Below are 19,608 nucleotides of genomic sequence, written 5' to 3'. Positions count from 1 at the left end.
TTACATCCATGTCTTTTTCTTATTTACCTCATAATTATTTTAGGCTTCCTTAGAAATTGGCACAGGTTTTTCTCTCAGTCACATGTTAATAATTCTACTTAACTCATCTGCACCCAAAACACTCGTACAAAATCTGTCAAGTTTTTTTACATTTATAAATCTGGCAAACATTAGTGACAATCTCACTCTGAAAAACAGCACCCACAATCAATGAATGTGTTTTGGCTGTGGAAGGTAGGCAGGTCCCAAGGCCATAACACAGAGGCAAAAGAACCAAAGCAAATAAAACCCAATCAACATGAAATGGCACCCTGAACAGAGCAGAGAGTTCTATGAGGTTGGGTATGGAGGACTGGTTAGAGACTTTTGAGAGGAGTCCATCTTAGATGAATATCAGAGACTAAGTTAATTCACCTTCTTAGTGATTTTATCTCATCCTTCCACAATAATATCACATGAAGCTCATCTACTTTTATGATTTTGCCAAAATGCCAGTTAAGGTATTTCTAACTACACTGGTGAATGTGGGAGATTAAAACAGATGACAGATTCAATACTTCAAATTGTATCTTGACATATAGTAAGTCCACTATTTTAAAAAGTGTTATGAGAAAGAGTGCCTTGGATAACACTGATCAGCAATGATTGAACATTAACCTCAGATAATTATAACAAAACATTCACTAAAGACCTGATAGAAGAACCTAAGACACAACCTCAAGGCAATAATATAAGGATTAAAAATGCGAGTACACAGTCTCATAGCAAATATGTACATGCACATATTTTTACTATTTTAGTTATATTGAAACTTGAGAATTTCACAGCAGTGTACTAAAATCACAGATCAATAGGATAAAAGTAGATAAGAAGAATGTGCAATTTATAAATACGGTTTATTACCATGGTTACAAACTTTCAGAACAGGCCTCTGAGACATTGGACTGAGACTCTGCCGAACATCTGTTAAAAAATATATAAAATAAACTTAATATAGAGGTCTACGCATCTCAAGAAGGAAAACAGTATTAGATATACTTTTTTCCAAGGTTAAGTATTTCTGGCAGCAAAGTAATGCTTCAATACCCCGAAATACTTGAAGCAATAATGTTATGACTTTTACTTCCCATTTAATTATGCTACTGTAAACTCCACTGGGATAAGGTACATATGGTTCTTTAGATGAGACTTGTCACACTAATCAGGATTTTCTAGGTTCAGTGCATTGATTTGTTAATGTGCTACTGACATCGGCCAACTGGAATGCATATCTCTCTGACATTTGTCTGTGCAAGGGATTAAGCAAACTTATGAAACTTCTGAACAGTTGTTGCCCGCGGCACTGCATTCTTGACACGACTTAAAGAATGAGAAAAGCAGGTTCTTTCTCTGTGATAGCTCCCTAGAAAGTAGCATGAAACAAATACAGGGTTCACCTTTCGGCATCGGTGTCCTTCTTCTTCTGTCGCGGAAGGCAGCCCCGGACTGCAAGGCCTCCAGCAGATTATCCATCACTCCTGTCTCATCACCCTCTGTGAAAAGAGATGCAGGGAATTCCATCAGCCCTCAGGGTTACCATAGCAATGTCAAAGCTCCACAGAAACTGGTGATGGTGATGGTAGGGAGAAAAAAGATCAGACGCTGGGACTAAGCTAGCAATTTCAAAATAAGACAGGACTTTAACTCTCTCATAAATCAACTATCTTTTAATGAAAAGTGCCTCATTAGTGCCTATGTTACTGTGCACTAAAAAGGACAGAGTTCCACTGATTCACTTCAGAGCACTGTTTTTATAGTCCAACAGCATAATTACCTTAAATGGAATGTGGTTCTAGTAATGTTTGAGTCTTCAGTTATCATAAATCACATTTCCTTTGTAGAAATAAGCTATTTTCAAGGCATCATCCTATATTATAAAGTCAACCAGGTATAGGAGAGTGTTTTTTTTTTTTTTTTCTTTTTTTCTTTTTTTTGAGACGGAGTCTAGCTCTGTTGCCCAGGCTGGAGTGCAGTGGCGCAATCTCTGCTCACTGCAAGCTCCACCTCCCAGGTTCACACTGTTCTCCTGCTCAGCCTCCTGAGTAGGACTACAGGTGCCCGCCACCACGCCCAGACAATTTTTCATATTTTTAGTAGAGATGGGGTTTCACCATGTTAGTCAGAATGGTCTCAATCTCTTGACCCCGTGATCTGCCCACCTCAGACTCCCAAAGTGCTGGGATTACAGGCGTGAGCCACCGTGCAAGGCCCAGGAGAGCGTTTTTGTTGTTACTGATATTCTGCTGTCTAAACTTATCAAATTATATTTCCATGCTAACTTTTGTGAACATGCTTCCAACAACTGATTTTTCATATCAGAAGATAATCATCCCCTGACTTGAGGTGACACAGAACAATCACTACAAAATTTTACAGAATGTATAAATTTATCTTCTATAATGTAAAATAAATCAAAAGAGGCTCTCTAAAAAGGATTGCATTCCATTAAGATTACTTTAAAGTGATATCTTGTATATAATTAACGAAAGACATGGATATAGAGCCAATTATCTCTACAAAGAACAAATTATGCCTGTAATATTTATAAGTATTTATAGTTATCATTGTTAAATATTATTCAAAGAAAGCAGGAGAAAAAGTTTCAAAGGAACTACTGGCCCAAACCAAATTCAAGGAAATACTAAGGACTTTTTGTCCGACCAGACAAGGTAACTTGCAGTCATTCTTTATGAAATTGTATGGCTGGTGTACTGCTACATTTAAAATAATGGAAAGCTATTTTCCTTCGAACTTTTTATTTTTTTTTTCCATTTTCATACACAATTCCTTTACAGAGAAAAGATGAAAAGTGAATGCAGTAGAATACAAATAACATACTCATTTACAGTTTATACACAGATATATAAATATAAATATGTATCAGCCACTTTTCCATCTGCTGCTGTTTCATATTTTTAGAACAGTACTAAACCTTGTAGGTGTTATCAAAAAAGGTGGGTGAGAAATAGAATATTTGGAAGTTGTTAATTTACAGTAAATGTAATTCTAAGTGATTTGATGGCTATTTTAACTAAAATACATTAAATATTTCAGACAGTTAAATAAGTAGGTATTTGAAAATTTATATTCAAATTCAACTATATTTTTTCCTTAAAAACTGCAGGCAATGTCAAATATTTAAGGTAGTAAAAGAAAAAGAAAACATTTCAAAATTTAAAATTAAAATTTTAAATCTTTTTCAAGCAGTCATGAGATTGAAAAAAAATCCTAGTACTGAAATCAAATAAACATGTTTTCAAATTGATAGCATTAATTATAAAGGAGGGGAAAAAATAAATCCAAGTAACTTTTGAATACTTTAATGGCATAAAGTTTAAGGGAAAAAACTATAAAGAAAATGTGAACTTTCTTCTTAAATTTGTTGTTGGTAGTGGTATTGATGTAGTGATTCTGAGACTATTGTGTGTGTATAAAAGGTGGAGCAGACGTGTAAATGTGCTGATGTGCTCACTGTGGGAAAGAAAATGAAAATATGGAATTGGAGAAAAAGAAAAAGAACCATGAAGGGTTGGATTGGATTTATAGGTATTAATGTAAACTCAAGGCTTAAAAAAACAAAACAAACAAACAAAAAAAACCCTTTTCCTGTAACACTGTAGTAGTATCAATGAGCATTCGGATCTTGGTTTCTAGCTACCATTACTAGCCCTAAAATCTTGGTTTCCAATTACCTCTCTCTCCGTCAGATCTTGGTTTCTACATACCATTACTCCCTAAAAGGAATGACAATGCTTACAGAAATGGCTGATTCTAGAACTGAGGCCAAGAAAAGTGTGAAATGAGTCAGAAACATATTGTTGTGACAGAAAATAAGACAGTGCTCAAAAATAGATAGTGATATGTTGAAAAGACAGAGAAGCCAGATTGAAACATTGCCTTGGCCAAATTTAGGACAACTGAATATCAAATAAATAATGATGGGAATGGGATTATTGCACATTGGGGAAAAAAGAATCATGCATCCATAGTGATACTAAAAAACATATAGTACTAAAAATGTAGGAAGGAGAGTTCCTCTTTAAAGAAAAGTGTCAACTAATAGATGTCAAAGATATGAGGGAAATACAAAATTCACCACATTACAATTCACATAGTAAGAAATGATTCAGGCAGGAGTCGTCAATGGCTTCAAAAACTATTGTGTGTAAGGATGTGGAGGAACAGGATATAGAGAAATATGGTAGATACCACCTTATCCAAATAATCAAATTTGACATTATCAATAATGTGGAATATGCTGATAGCAATTGCCTCCTGAAGTGATGCACAACTTAATCTGTGCAGCACTTTGCACAAAAATATTGAACTTGAATCTGAATGTGGGGCAACAATCATACAAATCCAAAGTGAGGGACATTCTGTGACACAATTGGCCTAGGATCTAAAAATGTATCAATATCATGAAAGATAAAGAGAGGAAGAAATAGAGAAAGAGAGAAGAAAAGGCTAGAGAACTATTCTGGATTAAAGGAGACTAAAGAGACATGACAATTAAGTATAGAGGAGTCCCTGATTAGCTCCTGAACTGGAAGAAGTTATACATGACGTTATTGGGATAACTGGATAAATTTTAATATAACTGGATATCATAATTACATTGTACCAATGTTAAGTTATCAGAGTGTGATAACTGTATTATGGTTCACTAGAATAATCTCATTGTTCTTAGGCTCACAGCTTTAGGCTCACAAAGCAACTTACACAGTCTCATGTTTAGTACTTCATGCCTTTGAACATGCTATTGTATCTACACAGAACATCTGACTCACTGTCTTCACCAAGCTAGCTCTTACCTTTCCTTCAAAACAGAGAACTGAGAATCCTTTCCTGACCCATGTGACCTAAACTAGGTGCCCCTCTGTGTCCCAATGGTCTGTAATACATATAACAATAAATTCTTTACAATGTTACATTGTTTATGTGACTGTTTCTACCACTAAATCATGAGCTCACTGAGGGCAGGGATTATAGATTTCATTTATCTTCAACACCTGGCAAAATGCAACTATTACATAGAGAGTGTTCAACAAATATATGTTGGCTAAATTAGCTAAATATATGTTGACTAACTTAACTAAGATGGTCAGCTGGAAGGGTTGGTTATGCAGGAGAATAAAGGTCATAGATGGACAGGGGTCTAGGGAAGAGATGGGAGTACATTCCCACCACCATTCTAAACAACACAGCTTTCTTTCTTCCTTTTCCCTTGTCTCATACATCTATTTAGTTGTCAAATATTACAGATTGAAACTCCCCATTATCTCCTGAACTAATCTGCTGTTCCTTTTCTAACTACACTTTATGTTGGTAGAACAGAACTGAATTATTTTTTACCTGGAATACTGCATGAGGTGCCTAGTCACATTGCTTCCAGTTTCTCCCTAATTCAGCCCATGCATTACTGACAAGGAAGTCCAACAGCAGAAATGATCTTCAGTTTCCCCGGTCACAAAGTTTCAGTATATCTCAGCTCTTACAATATAAAGTCCCAACTCCTTTTTTCATTTTTATTTTTAATTTTCTTTTTTTCACTCAAATGGATTCTGACAAAGTCCAAACTCTTATTCTTACCCCAACAATGATTTCAATTGTGTTTCCAATCTTACCTCTTACTTCGAACCATCACAACCTATTCTTTAGCTAAAGACAACTGCCTGTGATTCTCTACAAACATTCTTTCTCTTGTCCATCACTGTCCACCTGGAACCTCTACCCCTGCTGTCATCCCCCAGAGCAGATAGCTATTTTTGGCCTTCACTCTCACATGCATAAGGGGAAGAATATAATAATGAAGTAAAACAACCTGCATTCTAGTCTGAGCTTTCAACTAACTGCCTGTGAGACACTAGACTATTATTTACATAATCATTCCTGACATACGCAATACAGACAATACCTATCTAGGGTTAATGAGGGAATCAAATGAGAAAATACAAATGAAAGCACTTGGTAAATTGCTAAGTGTCATAAAAATATAGGGCAACAAATTCACAGATAAAATCCATAGTAAATTATAGGACATGTATGAAATACCCGCTTATTATTAAATGTTTCAAACAATGCTTTAGATATATTACAAATGAAGGAAATCTTTTTTTTTTTTTTTCTGAGATGGAGTCTTGCTCTGTCGCCCAGACTGGAGTGCAGTGGTATGTCCTCAGCTCACTGCAACCTCTGCCTCCTGGGTTCAAGTGATTCTCCAGTCTCAGCCTCCCAAGTAGCTGGGATTACAGGTGTGCACCACCACGCCCAGCTAATTTTTGCATTTTTACTAGAGACAGGGTTTCACCATGTTGGTCAGGCTGGTCTCGAACTCCTGACCTCAGGTGATCTGCCAGCCTAGGCTTCCCAAAGTGCTGGGCTTACAGGCATAAGTCAACACACACGGCCGAAGGAAGTCTTTTATAGTGTATTCTATTATGTTCTTCATTAGGTATAACATCATTTCTAAGAAAAACTCTGACTTGAAGTACAAACAGACTCTTGAAATAAACCAAAGTGTAATATGGGGACATATGAAGAAGATGTTCTTCCAAATGTTAAAAATGCATTTAGAACATTAAATCAACACATGTTCACCTGGCATATGGTACTGTGTGCCAGGATGTTACTAGGCACTAAAGATACCTAAGACCCATGCATATGGTACTGTGTGCCAGGATGTTACTAGGCACCAAGATACCTAGGCCCCAAGGGTATAACACGAAAGCATTTCTGCTCTCATAAGCAAAAAAAGTGTATATATGAGTTACTGGAGATGTACAGCTTCCTAGTGAATGATGACTTGAAGAATAAGCAGGAGTTACTCATGTTAGGGACTGGAGAGGGAATAACATTCTTGGCAAAAGGAATAACAGGTACAAAGGCAAAAAGTATGAATAAAAACAAAAAATGAGATGTAGTAAGGTGTCTAAATGATTTATATTTACAATATTCTAACACAGACCAGAGAAGTTAAAATTAGTCAGTTTTTCTTGTAGAGCAGAATTCAATTTCTCTAGCTATAATTTATATTAAAAATATTTATAGTTTCTCCCCTGCTGAGAAAACTCTTAAATAGACTAACTGCAAAAGTCAAAGCTTTTCTATATCTGAATAACATATCATCTTAATTTGTAAATGGTATTTTAAAAAATTGCACTGTGTCAAAGGAAATGGAGAAGGGAGAGTTAGGACATTTCTAAAGTGGAATCAATAGGTCTTAGGAACCGAAAGAAGGCGGAGCTGCTACGCACATGTCTGAGATCTCTGTGGCCTATGGCTGGCGGAAAAGAAAATATGAAATTTAAATATTGATTTTGATGGCGAACAAAGATTGGAAAATATAATGAGTTTCCTTTTGTACATGTTAATGGAAGGTGCTAGCAGGGACCTGCAGATAACTTCCAGAAGACAGCTGGAAATTGTGGCCTCAAATTCAGACAAAAACATGGGTAGTATTTTTGGAAGTCATTTCCATATTGTAAAAAATACTCATTCAGCACTTTGGAAAAGTAAATGCCTGAATAAAGAGAGGTGGCATCTTGGAAACCACCTAAATTTAAAGGACAGGAGAAAAAAGTCAGTGATCCAGTAAGAACTCTCTTTCCTTATTCCATTTTCTTCAGCCAAGGTACAGCACTGAAATTTTAGATAACTAAGGATGCAAAGAAGATCCTGAAAGTTCTAGAATGCTGAAAGCAAGTAAACAAATGAAAACAGGTCAAATACATAAGAAGGAAATAAGACTAGGACTGGATTTCTCAATGGCAACCTTGAATTCCAAAAGATAGGCAAGAAATGGTTCCCAAATTCTGAAGTGAAATTATTTCCAGTGAAGAAATGATTATGTTGTTAATTGGACGAGGATAGGAAATGGACATTTTTCAAACATGTGAGTGTCTATACATGCCGTCTTAGAAAGCAACTGCAAGATGTGCTTTTGCAAAACCAAAACAAGAGGGGTAGAAGAGTAAGAAAGAGGAAAACATTGCATCCAGAAAAGGACAAGGGACAAGAAAGCAAAGTGGCAAAAGGAATTCCCAGGATGTCCCAGTCTCAGAGCAGCCAGTTTAGATCACACGGATCACATGGGAGGAAACTGGGCCGTGGGACAGAATAGTGGCCATGGAACTGATAGCAAATCTATTGTGTCAGACCATTTGCAAAACCTAGATCGTCCCATAGGAAATGCTGCAGTCTGAATATGTTAGACTTGATCTCCAATGTAATCGTATTAAAAAGGTAGGATCTTTATGAGGTGATTAGGTCATGAGGGCAGAAATCTCATGAATGGGATTAGTGGCCTTATAAAAGAGTTCCAGGAAGTTGTTAGTTCCTCCCACCACGTGAGGACGCAGCAGCAAGATACCATGTATGGAGCAGAGAGTGAGCCATCACCAGGCATAGAATTTGCTGGCATCATGATCTTGTATTTTCCAGCCTTCAGAATTGCAAGAAATAAATTTCTGTTGTTTATAAATTACCCAGTCTAAGGTGTTTTTGTTATAACAGCAGGAACAAACTAAGACAGAAAACAAGGATTACTAAAATTTAGGGCAAAGAAAAAAAAAAAAACTTAAAAGTTAAAAAAAAGAAGAAAAATAAAGAAAATGAGGTATATTTACACACTGCCAATATTATAAACACTGGCCATTCTGTTGACCATCAGCTGTGATATAATTATAATGCAAGACAATGGGGTAAAGGAAGAGGGGTACACAAGGTGGATTAGTGGTGAGAGGGCATTAGGGAACTAAATCAGGAACTCAGTAATGTCTAGAATAAAAATTGATACATAACAATTTATGTTATTATCTAGAAATAGGGAACACATAAATATCAGAAGAAATAACTGAGAATTAAAAGTGATTGCCTCTGGGAAGTTGGGAGAAGGTTGAGAGGAGTGAGGGAGAAAATATTTTATCACGCTATGAGCCTATTATATTTAATTGAGGAATTTGCAGACATTGATAATACCAGAAAGTTAAAAATTTTCTTTTTTTCTTTTCTTTTTTTTTTTTTTTTGAGGCGGAGTCTTGCTCTGTCGCCCGGGCTGGAGTGCAGTGGCCAGATCTCAGCTCACTGCAAGCTCCGCCTCCCGGATTTACGCCATTCTCCTGCCTCAGCCTCCCGAGTAGCTGGGACTACAGGCGCCCGCCACCTCGCCCGGCTAGTTTTTGTATTTTTAGTAGAGACGAGGTTTCACCGTGTTAGCCAGGATGGTCTCGATCTCCTGACCTCGTGATCCGCCCGCCTCGGCCTCCCAAAGTGCTGGGATTACAGGCTTGAGCCACCGCGCCCGGCCCAAAAATTTTCTTGAAAGGGAAAGAAGATGACTGAGGAAGAGAATGTGAAGGAAGAGGTTGATTCTTGACCTAAAGGTGCTTACCTCTGAGAAGGGGAGAAAGACAGGTAAAAATGGTACAACACAATAGGATGAATATTATGACAGAGATATTCAGCATGTGGTACAGGGTGGTGGGCATGTAGCATGGGACGGAGAGAGAAGGAACAGCAGTCACAGAAGACTCAGAATACCTGAGACTTAAAGAACCGATTTAAGAGTGCCAGAGCTGCCAAAAGAGACAAGACCCAGCTAAAGCTGTCAGTAAAGCTGTACAAGGCCAGGGTTCTTGAAGAATGTGCAAAGAATATGAGTAGGAAGAGATAACAGGGGTAATGCTGCGAGGTGAAGGTGAAGAGAGAGCCAGGGCCGACTCACCAAGGGCTGAATATACCATGCTATGGAGTTTAGACTTTAAAGGAGTCATGAAGTCATTTTAAGCTAGGAAGTAACATGGTCAAATTTCTACTTCAGAAAGAATATTTTGAGAAGAGACAAGACTAAAGGCAAAAAAACAAACAAAAAACAAACCCGAGAGGCATGTTTAGTGATTTAAATCTAGACAAAATGTGATTGATTGCAGGGCCCAAGTAAGTTATAGAAGTGGTGAAAATAGAAAAGAGAAAGGAGGAGACATAGAGAAATCTTGGTCTGCGTGGATGTGAATATTATAAAGAAATAAAGTTAAGGTTGATTTCCAGGCATTTGGCTCAGCCAATTGTATATATATTGATATCATTTGCCAAGTACAGAACTGACTTTGTTTGGTGGTAGAATGAGTTGGATCTAGTTGAATTTTGGATATGTTAAGTTGAAATGTTCATGAGATATACAAATACAAAGTGATTCAAGGTGTCTACAGGGCTGATAGAGTCACAGGTTTAAAACTTGGTAAAGAGGAATTGGTTATACTAATACATTCAACTTAGAAGCATAGGTCGTACCTGAAACTATGGAAAAGAGTACAAGCATGGTAAAGTGGTAGAGAACACAAGTTTTGAATTCATCCATTTGGATTCAAACCAATGGCTCCCCAACTAACAATCAGTGTTACTGGGCATATTACTTAGTCTCTAAAACCCTCATCTATTCCTCCTCAACGTTGAAAGGGCAAGAAAAACAGCACCTATTTCACAAAATATTGGGAGGATTAAAAGAGATAAATCACATACAATGCTCAGTAGAGTGCCTGGCACAGACTAAGAGCTTACGAACAGCGAATCTTTGTTATTTTGCTTACTTACATTATGGTGAGCTTGAGCTCTCTTAGGGAGACAGTGTGTAGTGACAAGAAAGAAGAGCTGAGGGTAATGCACAAGGCAAACTAATAGGAAAAGGTGCTTTTAAGAGGAAATGACTATTATCAACCTGTGGCCATTTTCTGTTGTGTTTACTTTGTGTGTGCTTTTATATCTCCTCCTTTTACTCCCCATTGTCTCCGGGACATACTTTCCTAAAGTCAAACAACTATATATATAATTATTATTATTATTTATTTAGAGGCGAAATCTTGCTCTGTTGCCCAGGCTGCAGTGCAGTGGTACAATCTCAACTCACTAGAAACTCCGCCTCCCGGGTTCAAGCAATTCTTCTGTCTCTTGAGTAGCTGGGACTATAGGCGCACGCCACCACGGCAGGCCAATTTTTTGTATTTTTAGTAGAGATGGGGTTTCATCATGTTAGCCAGGATGGTCTCAATCTCAGTCTCCTCGTGATCTGCCTGCCTGAGACTCCCAGAGTGCTGGGATTACAAGAGTGAGCCACCGCTCCCAGCCTATATTAGTATTATTTTTTGAAGACCGCTCTGTCACCCAGGCTGGAGTGAAGTGGTGTGATCTCAGCTCATGGCAACCTCTGCCTCCCAGGTTCAAGTGATTCTCATGCTTCAGCCTCCAGAGTGGTGGGATTATAGGCACGTGCCACAATGCCTGGCTAATTTTTTGTATTTTTAGTAGAGATGGGGTTTCACCATGTTGCCCAGGCTGGTCTTGAACTCCTGAGCTCAGGCAATCTGCCCGCTTTGGCCTCGCAAAGTGTTGGGATTACAGGTGTGAGCCACCGTGCCTAGCGACATTTTCTAATATTTCAGTAGTAGTAAGTGACATACAGATTACAACCTGGAATTTGGAATGGCACTAGGGAAGGAAAGCTCAGTTTCCCCAAAGGCTGAAAGTGTGCAGTTAATATACAAAATTCATAGGCTTATAGTTTAACCCAGTTCTAGAAGAAAAAACACACAGGCACACACACACACACATAGCTGCCCTAACATAATTATATGAATTATTCCTCTATGATTCTGGTTATGGAGATTTTTGGGAAAAAGATTATACGGCTTCTCTTGGTAACCCAGTTCAGTCTTTAACCAGCTAGAACAAAGCTCAAAATACTACTTAAACCAGACAGCAAAAAGACAGGAGTAACTTCAAACAAAGTCTTTGAACTTGTCTTAATCCAGATGTGAAACTGAAAATTTATTTGAGTCAAGGGAGTTAGAAAGCCAATTTTCACTGGGATTTAACTGATAAAATGATAATCAGAACAGTTCTCTTTCATACTGTAATTAAGTGACTGGCTCAACCATAAGAAGTGGAATTTTATGGGGAAAAACTCTAATAGGTTAATATTTCTGTTTTTTTCCCCCTTATTCTTCATGATTTGTACGAATTTCATTAAACATATTTCTAAGTTAGATGAAAAAATTAGAATATTTCACAAAAAAGGAAGTTTTGTTATTATTATTATTATTATTTTTTCCTTAAAATAGAGCACCTAAGAGCAAAGTTAAAGAGTGAAACTCCTGGACTTGAATCTTGCTTCTTACTCTCATCAGCTGTGTGCTCCTTAAAGACCACCCCATCTCCTTGTGCCTCCTCATACCTATAAGATGAGGATAATAATAGTATTTATCCTCAAAAACTACTGGAAGATTAAGCAAGGTATAAAGACCTTAGCACAGTGCCCCCCATATGTAAGGCCTAAAAAATATCAGCTATTCATATTTTTAATATTTTGATGACTATTCTTGTTCACTAATATAGCAAATATTGTTGATTAGTCAGTGCAACACATTCATTCCCTACCTTCTCCTTCCTTCCTACAGAGGCTAGGAAAGCTAAAATTTATCTCTGTGGCTCCCTTGCAGCTAAGCTGGGGTGGCCATGTGATGCATTTCTGTCTAATAAGGCATATGTGTACATAAAGTATGGTATTTCTAGAAATAAAAGATGTATATGCTGATAATCACTCTTTCTCTTCCTATCTTAAATATGGCCTGGAATTATGGCAGCTATGACTGCTATCATATGTTACCACCTCCTTCTTCGTATCTTGAATAGGCTTGGATCTGTAGCATCCATCTTATACTTATGAGTACAGACCATAAGATCATTCTTTTAGTTGCTCTGGATAAAACATACGGCTTGCTGGAGCCCAGGAGGCAGAAGTTACGGTGAGCCGAGATCACACCACTGCACTACAGCCTGGGTGACACAGCAAGACCCTCTCTAAAAAAAATCCCATGACCAACAATAAAAAATAAGGCTACATTTTCAAAGTTTAAGTGAAAAATATTTTGCAACTACATGAGAATGTGTCAACCATAATTAGTATACAATTTATTACATTGTATCCAAATTTGAATCTAAATAATTTCATGTCTTATACTAAACAGGATTATAGAGATGAGATTTAAGAAATAAAGGATTATTATTGTACAAACTCTCCAGCTTAAAAAAAACTTGTTCTTGGATATCACGAATAAACTATGATTGAATTTTAACTATATACACAACCAGCAAAAATGGTAATATAAATATACTATAACATATTGTATCATATTGTTATTAAGTCTTAATTTCCAAATTTCTTATGATTTAGATTCGGTTGTAAGAAAATAATTCAAGATAAAAAAGTTACTTATCTGCTCATTGTCTACCCAAATAAAAAAGGTACAATCATTTTTGGAATATAAACATACTAAGGCACAAGATTTAAGAGTAACCATATAATGGATGAATTTGTCATTACAAAATAAGGAGATATATCACATTAAAAAAAAAACAAAAAAAACTTCAATACATAAGACAGCATTTCCCAAAGTGTGCACCACAGAAGACTAGTCCTATAAGAAGCTCTGTGTGTATGTGTTTAGGGACAGGAGGTAGAGAAGGTGGCTCTGTGGTCAAATAAGTTTGGATAATAATGTGCAACGGAGGCTGGGTGCTGTGGCTCATGCCTGTAATCCCAGCAATTTGGGAGACTGAGGCAGGAGGATTGCTTGAACCCAAAAGTTCAAGACTAGCCTGGGTAACATAGTGAGACCTTGTCCCTTAAAAAAAATAGCCATTATAGTGGTGCATGCCTGTAGTCCCAGCTACTCGAGGGGCTGTGAGGGGATCACTCGAGCCCAGGAAGTTGAGGCTGCAGTGACCCATAGTTGAGCCACTGCATTGCAGCCTGGGTGACAAAGTGAGACCTTGTCTCAATAATAATAATAATAATAATAATAATAATAATGTGTAACATGTACTACTCTTGGTAATTTATATCAAATACACATGACAAGTCAATTCATGATAAAGGTGGCATTTCAAATCAGTAGAAGATTAAAAAAATTGTGTTCAATAACTACTGTGGTAGCAACAGCCTATTTGGATCTCACCTTATTTATACCAAAATAAACTCCAACTGGATCAAATATTTCAACATTAAAAGATTAAAGTGTAAAACTATAGCAGAGAATATGGAAAAGTATAAAATTTCAATAGCTCTGGAATGGGAAGATATTCCTAAGAAAATCCAAAAGTAATATAAATATCTAAAAATCAAATAGGACAGGTACAGTGGCTCATGCCTGTACCCTCAGCACTGTGTGAGGCCAAGGAGAGAGAATCACTTGAGCCTAGGAATTTGAAACCAGCCTGGACAACATAGTGAGAGTTTGTTTCTATTAAAAATAATAAAAAATCAAATAATAACAAAGTGTACACATAAATAATGAAAGGATAAGCTAGAAAAAAACATTTGAAACATGGGCATTCCCTAGGTCTGATTTTCTTAAAATAAAGAATGCTTATAACTCAGTAAGAAACAGACCAATAAATGGGCAAATACTATTCAGGGAACCCATCTTTTATGATCTGAATCTTTGTGTCCCTACCATCCACAAATTTATATGTTGAAATCCTAATCCCAAGGTGATGGTATTAAGAGAAAAGGCTTTGGGAGATGAGGAGATCATAAGGGCGGAGCCTTTGTTAATGAGATTAGTGCTTTTATAGAAGGGATTCCAGAGAGCTGCCTTTGTCCCTTCCACAATGTGAGGACACAGTTAGGAGGTTACAGGCCCTCAGTGAACACCCAATCTGCTGGTGTCTTGATTTAGGATTTTCCAGCCTCCATAACTGTGATAAATAAACTTCTGTTCTTCATAAGCTACTCAGTTTGTGATATTTTTTATAGTGGACTGAATGGACTAAGACATCATAACAAAAATAAATAAACTATGCTTTAGATTTGATATAATCCTCAATCTTATTCATAATTAAAGATATTCCAAATACATCAGTGAGAGATCATTTTCATCTAACAGAATAGCAACAATAAAAAATTACGATAAATCAGTATTTGGTGAAGAGTTGGGGAACAGGTCACTTCACACATTTGTTGCTGAAAATATAAAATTAATACAATCACTTCAGAATATAATTTAGTAATTTTTATTAGAAATAAAATTGTGGGCCGGGCGCGGTGGCTCAAGCCTGTAATCCCAGCACTTTGGGAGGCCGAGACGGGCGGATCACGAGGTCAGGAGATCGAGACCATCCTGGCTAATACGGTGAAACCCCGTCTCTACTAAAAATACAAAAACTAGCTGGGCGAGGTGGCGGGCGCCTGTAGTCCCAGCTACTTGGGAGGCTGAGGCAGGAGAATGGCGGAAACCCAGGAGGCGGAGCTTGCAGTGAGCTGAGATCTGGCCACTGCACTCCAGTCCGGGCGACAGAGCGAGACTCCGCCTCAAAAAAAAAAAAAAAAAAAAAAAAAGAAATAAAATTGTGGCCATCTGTGGTGGCTCATGCCTATAATCTTAGCACTTTGGAAGGTCAAGTTGGGTGAATTGCTTGAGGCCAGGAGTTTGAGACCAGTCTGGGCAACACAGTGAGACCTCTCCTCTAAAAAAAATTTGTTTTAAAAGAAAAAAGATTGCATATATCACATAATGAAATAATTTTTCTCTGAGAAAGTTATTCTACATGTATAACTTACATGTGTGGAAAAACATATGTAAAAGGATGTCGGTTATACTGTTGTTTATTGTAACAGGAGACTAGAAACAAACTAAATGTCCATCTACAAGAGACTGACTAAATAAACTATGACATCCATATACCAGAATATTTTGTACTGTGAAAAAATGAGGCATATCTAAATTATTGATATGGACCATCTCCAAAATATAGTAAGTGAAATAAGCCAAGTCCTTATTTTATCAATGAGGACATTGAATGAAGACCTTTCTATGACCGCTTATGGCCATTAGCTACAGAGCCGGCAATAGGTTTTATGACTTCCAGCAGCTTAGCAATTATTCCACCACATGGTGCTGAAGAAAGGCACTACTTAATCATTCTTCAGTGGTAAATGATTGTTAAAATATATTGCATGTAAGTATTCAAGTGACCCACTCTGGTAAGCTTGTACACTCTGACCTATTCTAAAATTACTAAAGAAAGCAAAATTTAAAAACTGGCATTGACTCTCTGGCAAAAAGAATGCTACCACAGTCGACCTTGTGTGTTAGGATCTAGGGGGCTGAACAGATGCCTTCAGTTGCAAAAGCACAGAATGTCAGGGGGAAAAAATGTATCTATTTAAATACATATGTAGATGTGAGGCGATAATGACATTTAACAAAATGTGACTATCACACCTAGCGAACACCCACGATCTTTTCATCACAGAGTAACCCAGGGAGGGAAAGGTTAATTACATGGCACACCACCTCCACTTCTGGGTAGAAGTTTCACTTGTCACCCACAAGAGCTCCACTTTATTCTGAGTTAAGTGTGACAAGCTTAAGCTTGACAAATGCTTACTTCTCATTGAAAATATATAGGATTTGTTTTAGTATTTTCTTATTAGTGAAGAATTTACTTTTCAATGGCTTTTTTCCTTATGAAGTTTTTGAATAAAGAATGAAATGATTTCAGATAATGAAAATGCTTAATTCAACAAGAATTTAAAAAAGAAGGGGAATAATATTGGTAATTTCACAGGAATTTTCTTTCAGGAGAAGCCAGGATAAATGGACTTGAGGACATGAGGAGCCAGTGAGTGGTGCCTGGAACACTGTATGATGCCCAGAGGGGCCCAGCAGTCATGCTCTGACAGCAGCATATGGTGCGCACTGGAAGAAGGGGAAAATAAGGTCAGGAAGGCAGGCTGTGGGAACTTGGATTTGAGGCTGAAGAACTGCCATCAAATGCTTTTGAAAGGTGCGAAATAATCAAAACTGTACTCCATGATGATTAAAGCTGGCATAGTGTGAAGGTGTCAAGCCTGGGTGACTGGGAAAATGGTGGTATCATTAACCCAAAATAAGAACATGAAAATCAGGTTTTATGTGGAACATGACAAGTTAGGTTTTAGATGAATTGATTTTAAGGTACTGGCAGAATATTCTGTTTTGTTCAGGAAATAGTTGGAATATAAAACTATAAAGTCTATAATTTAATTCAATTCTACAAAGGTACACTAAGAACTAAGTGTCAGGCACTGAACTAGCCCCAGCCCCTGTTCCCATGGGACTTAAACATAAGAGCAAGTTCAACACATAATTAGTGACTACCTATATGATGAACGTTACACAAAATAAATCAGGGTGCTATAAAATTGCTCAGTACTGAGGCAGTGGAGGTGAAGACCTATAGCTATGGTTGCCTAGTGATGACTTCAGGGGTTATTCTTTGATACCTGGATTTGTACTTAAATTTCTGAAGATATGTTTTATTTGTACCTTAAAGCACAGAACCATATAGATATCACAGTAAACTGTGGACATCTGTGTATTCTCATTTTGAGCTTTAAGAGTTAAAGCCCACCTCACTGCTGCCAACCTTGCACAAAGTAATTTTTACCAGACTCAAGTTCTTGGTTCATTTCTAACATAAACTTTGTGTTCAAAGTACTGTAGGTATTCATTAACTTTCTGTTTCATTTTAAAGGAGAAATGCAGATTTATTCTGCCCAAATACAATGTCCTTCCTTATTCCTTCCACAATGAGATGTAGAAATCATCCCATTAGTATTAAATACAGAGGAAATTTTAGAATCCTATTCAGAATAACAGCAACATAGTTATGAAAAAGAGGAAGTCAGCAAGGAGAATAAGGCAAATCTGAATGAGTGAAAATTGGGGGAGAAAAAGAATTGACATATGCTTTCAGAAGAAAGCAAGTAAGAGAAAAATGAAAAGAGGAGACAACTGAACTTTCAATGAACTCATTAACAATTGTAAAAAAACTGGAGGCAAAAATGTGCTACAGTCTCAAGAGAACAATGAAAGACTCCCTCCCTCTGTCCCACAACTATAAAAAGCTGACACAATGAATACATGAGCCTCACCATAAAAGCTGATATTAGGTAACTTTGAGAACAATTTTATTTTACTTTTATTTATTTACTTTTTTGAAAGAGATGAGGTCTCTCTCTGTTGCCCCAGGCTAGAGAGTGCAGTGGCACAATCATAGCTCACCATAATAATCTCAAACTCCTGGGCTCAAAGGATCCTCCTGCTACAGCCTCCTGAATACCTGGGACCAATGCCCAAGTAATTAAAAAAAAAAAATTTGTTTTATAAAGACAGGGTCTCACTATATTGCTCAGGATGGTCTCAAGCTCCTGGCCTCATGCAATCCTCCCACCTCAGCCTACCAAAGTGTTGGGATTACGGGTGTGAGTCATCATTCCTGACCAAGAACAGTTTTATTTAGGAAATAAGGGATACATAAAATAAAGAATAAAAAACTTAAACATGAATTAAGATACACTAGGACCTATCACTTTGATTGAATGTCTATGTGCTAGGGTCTGTGTGGAACATTTTACCTAGATTTTCTAATTTAATTCTCACTCCCCTCTTTCAAAGTAACTATTACCTGATCCATTTTAAAGTTAGGGAACTTGGAGCTCAAAAAGGTAAAGTAAGGTGCCCAAAGCCCTGCCACAGGGTGGTAGCAGAGGGGAGATTTGATATCTTTCTGATTCTAAAGCTCATTCTTTCCACTACAGACTTTTCTTGAGAGAGGTGTTACATGAAAATTTATAACTATTCAGATTCTTAGGTTTACTGACTTATATTTAAAGGTGTTTTAGGAAATGCCTTAAGGCACAAAGGGATAGTAGCTTTCAGAGCAGGAAACTGGAGCAGGCAAGCACAAACTCGTTTCTCCAAATTCAATGGGAGCCTTTTCCCAGAACCTGACAATAAGAGAGATGCAGGTCATTCACAGATGCTCCTTCCTCACAGAGAAAGACCAGAAACACTCTTCCTCCTGAGACCAGGAGTATCTGAAAATATTAAAATTAGTTCAATCTGCCATGGCCTCCTGACTCCTCTTTACAACCTAGCCACTGGGGATTGCTGTAGTTGGGCTAAAACTTTGAAGGCAGCTAAACCACCATCACCATCATTCTTAGACAACAATGTCCTTCTGATCTTTATTTCTTCCAGCATTATTAGCATGAACAACCTCTCTACTACCTCAATTTCTTCAGCATACACTCTTTTCACCTTGTTCTCTTAATTGAAAATGGGCTCCACTTGGAAACTAGACAGATGATCTCCACTGACCCCTTCTGGTAGATGTTGCTTGTTCCCCTCCTATCTTACATGCTTAAAGTCTGCAGGGCACAAGTGGAGTACATGGGAATGTCTGCTTTCTCCTTGATCAAAGCTATGTCAGGCTGTCACTTTTTCCCCCACATGTAAAAAGCACTCGCCTTTGAGACACATGTCATTCAGTTACACTGCTGCCATCCCTCTGGGTCACTGTCATCTAATCATGCACAAGTCTACCCTCTCATTCAGAATAAACTGTCAGTCTTCCTCATCAAGCCAGACTCTGCCATCATCTTGTGAGAATTCAGTTTAATGTTAATATCTAATCCAACACCAGGTCCTAAGAGTTCCTTGACCTCCTTCTCTCCAGGCAGCAATCCCT

The 19,608-nt window shown here is 37.5% G+C and overlaps 1 protein-coding gene across 2 annotated transcripts in view; it reads right to left on the bottom strand.

The window, feature by feature from the left end:
- DIAPH3 (diaphanous related formin 3) overlaps nt 1-19,608 on the bottom strand; it is a 512,593-nt gene that overhangs the window by 108,994 nt on the left and 383,991 nt on the right. For both annotated transcript variants that reach the window (XM_033177601.1, XM_033177602.1), the window contains 2 exons: nt 1,437-1,532; nt 904-963 (listed from right to left, as the gene is read on the bottom strand). In XM_033177601.1, the coding sequence (XP_033033492.1) occupies nt 904-963; nt 1,437-1,532 (156 nt within the window). The remainder of the gene's footprint in view (nt 1-903; nt 964-1,436; nt 1,533-19,608) is intronic.

The sequence above is a fragment of the Trachypithecus francoisi genome, unplaced genomic scaffold (genome assembly GCF_009764315.1).
Source record: "Trachypithecus francoisi isolate TF-2019V2 unplaced genomic scaffold, Tfra_2.0 Lachesis_group18, whole genome shotgun sequence".
NCBI classification, from domain to species: domain Eukaryota; kingdom Metazoa; phylum Chordata; class Mammalia; order Primates; family Cercopithecidae; genus Trachypithecus; species Trachypithecus francoisi.
This window is presented reverse-complemented; position numbering and strand designations above follow the sequence as displayed.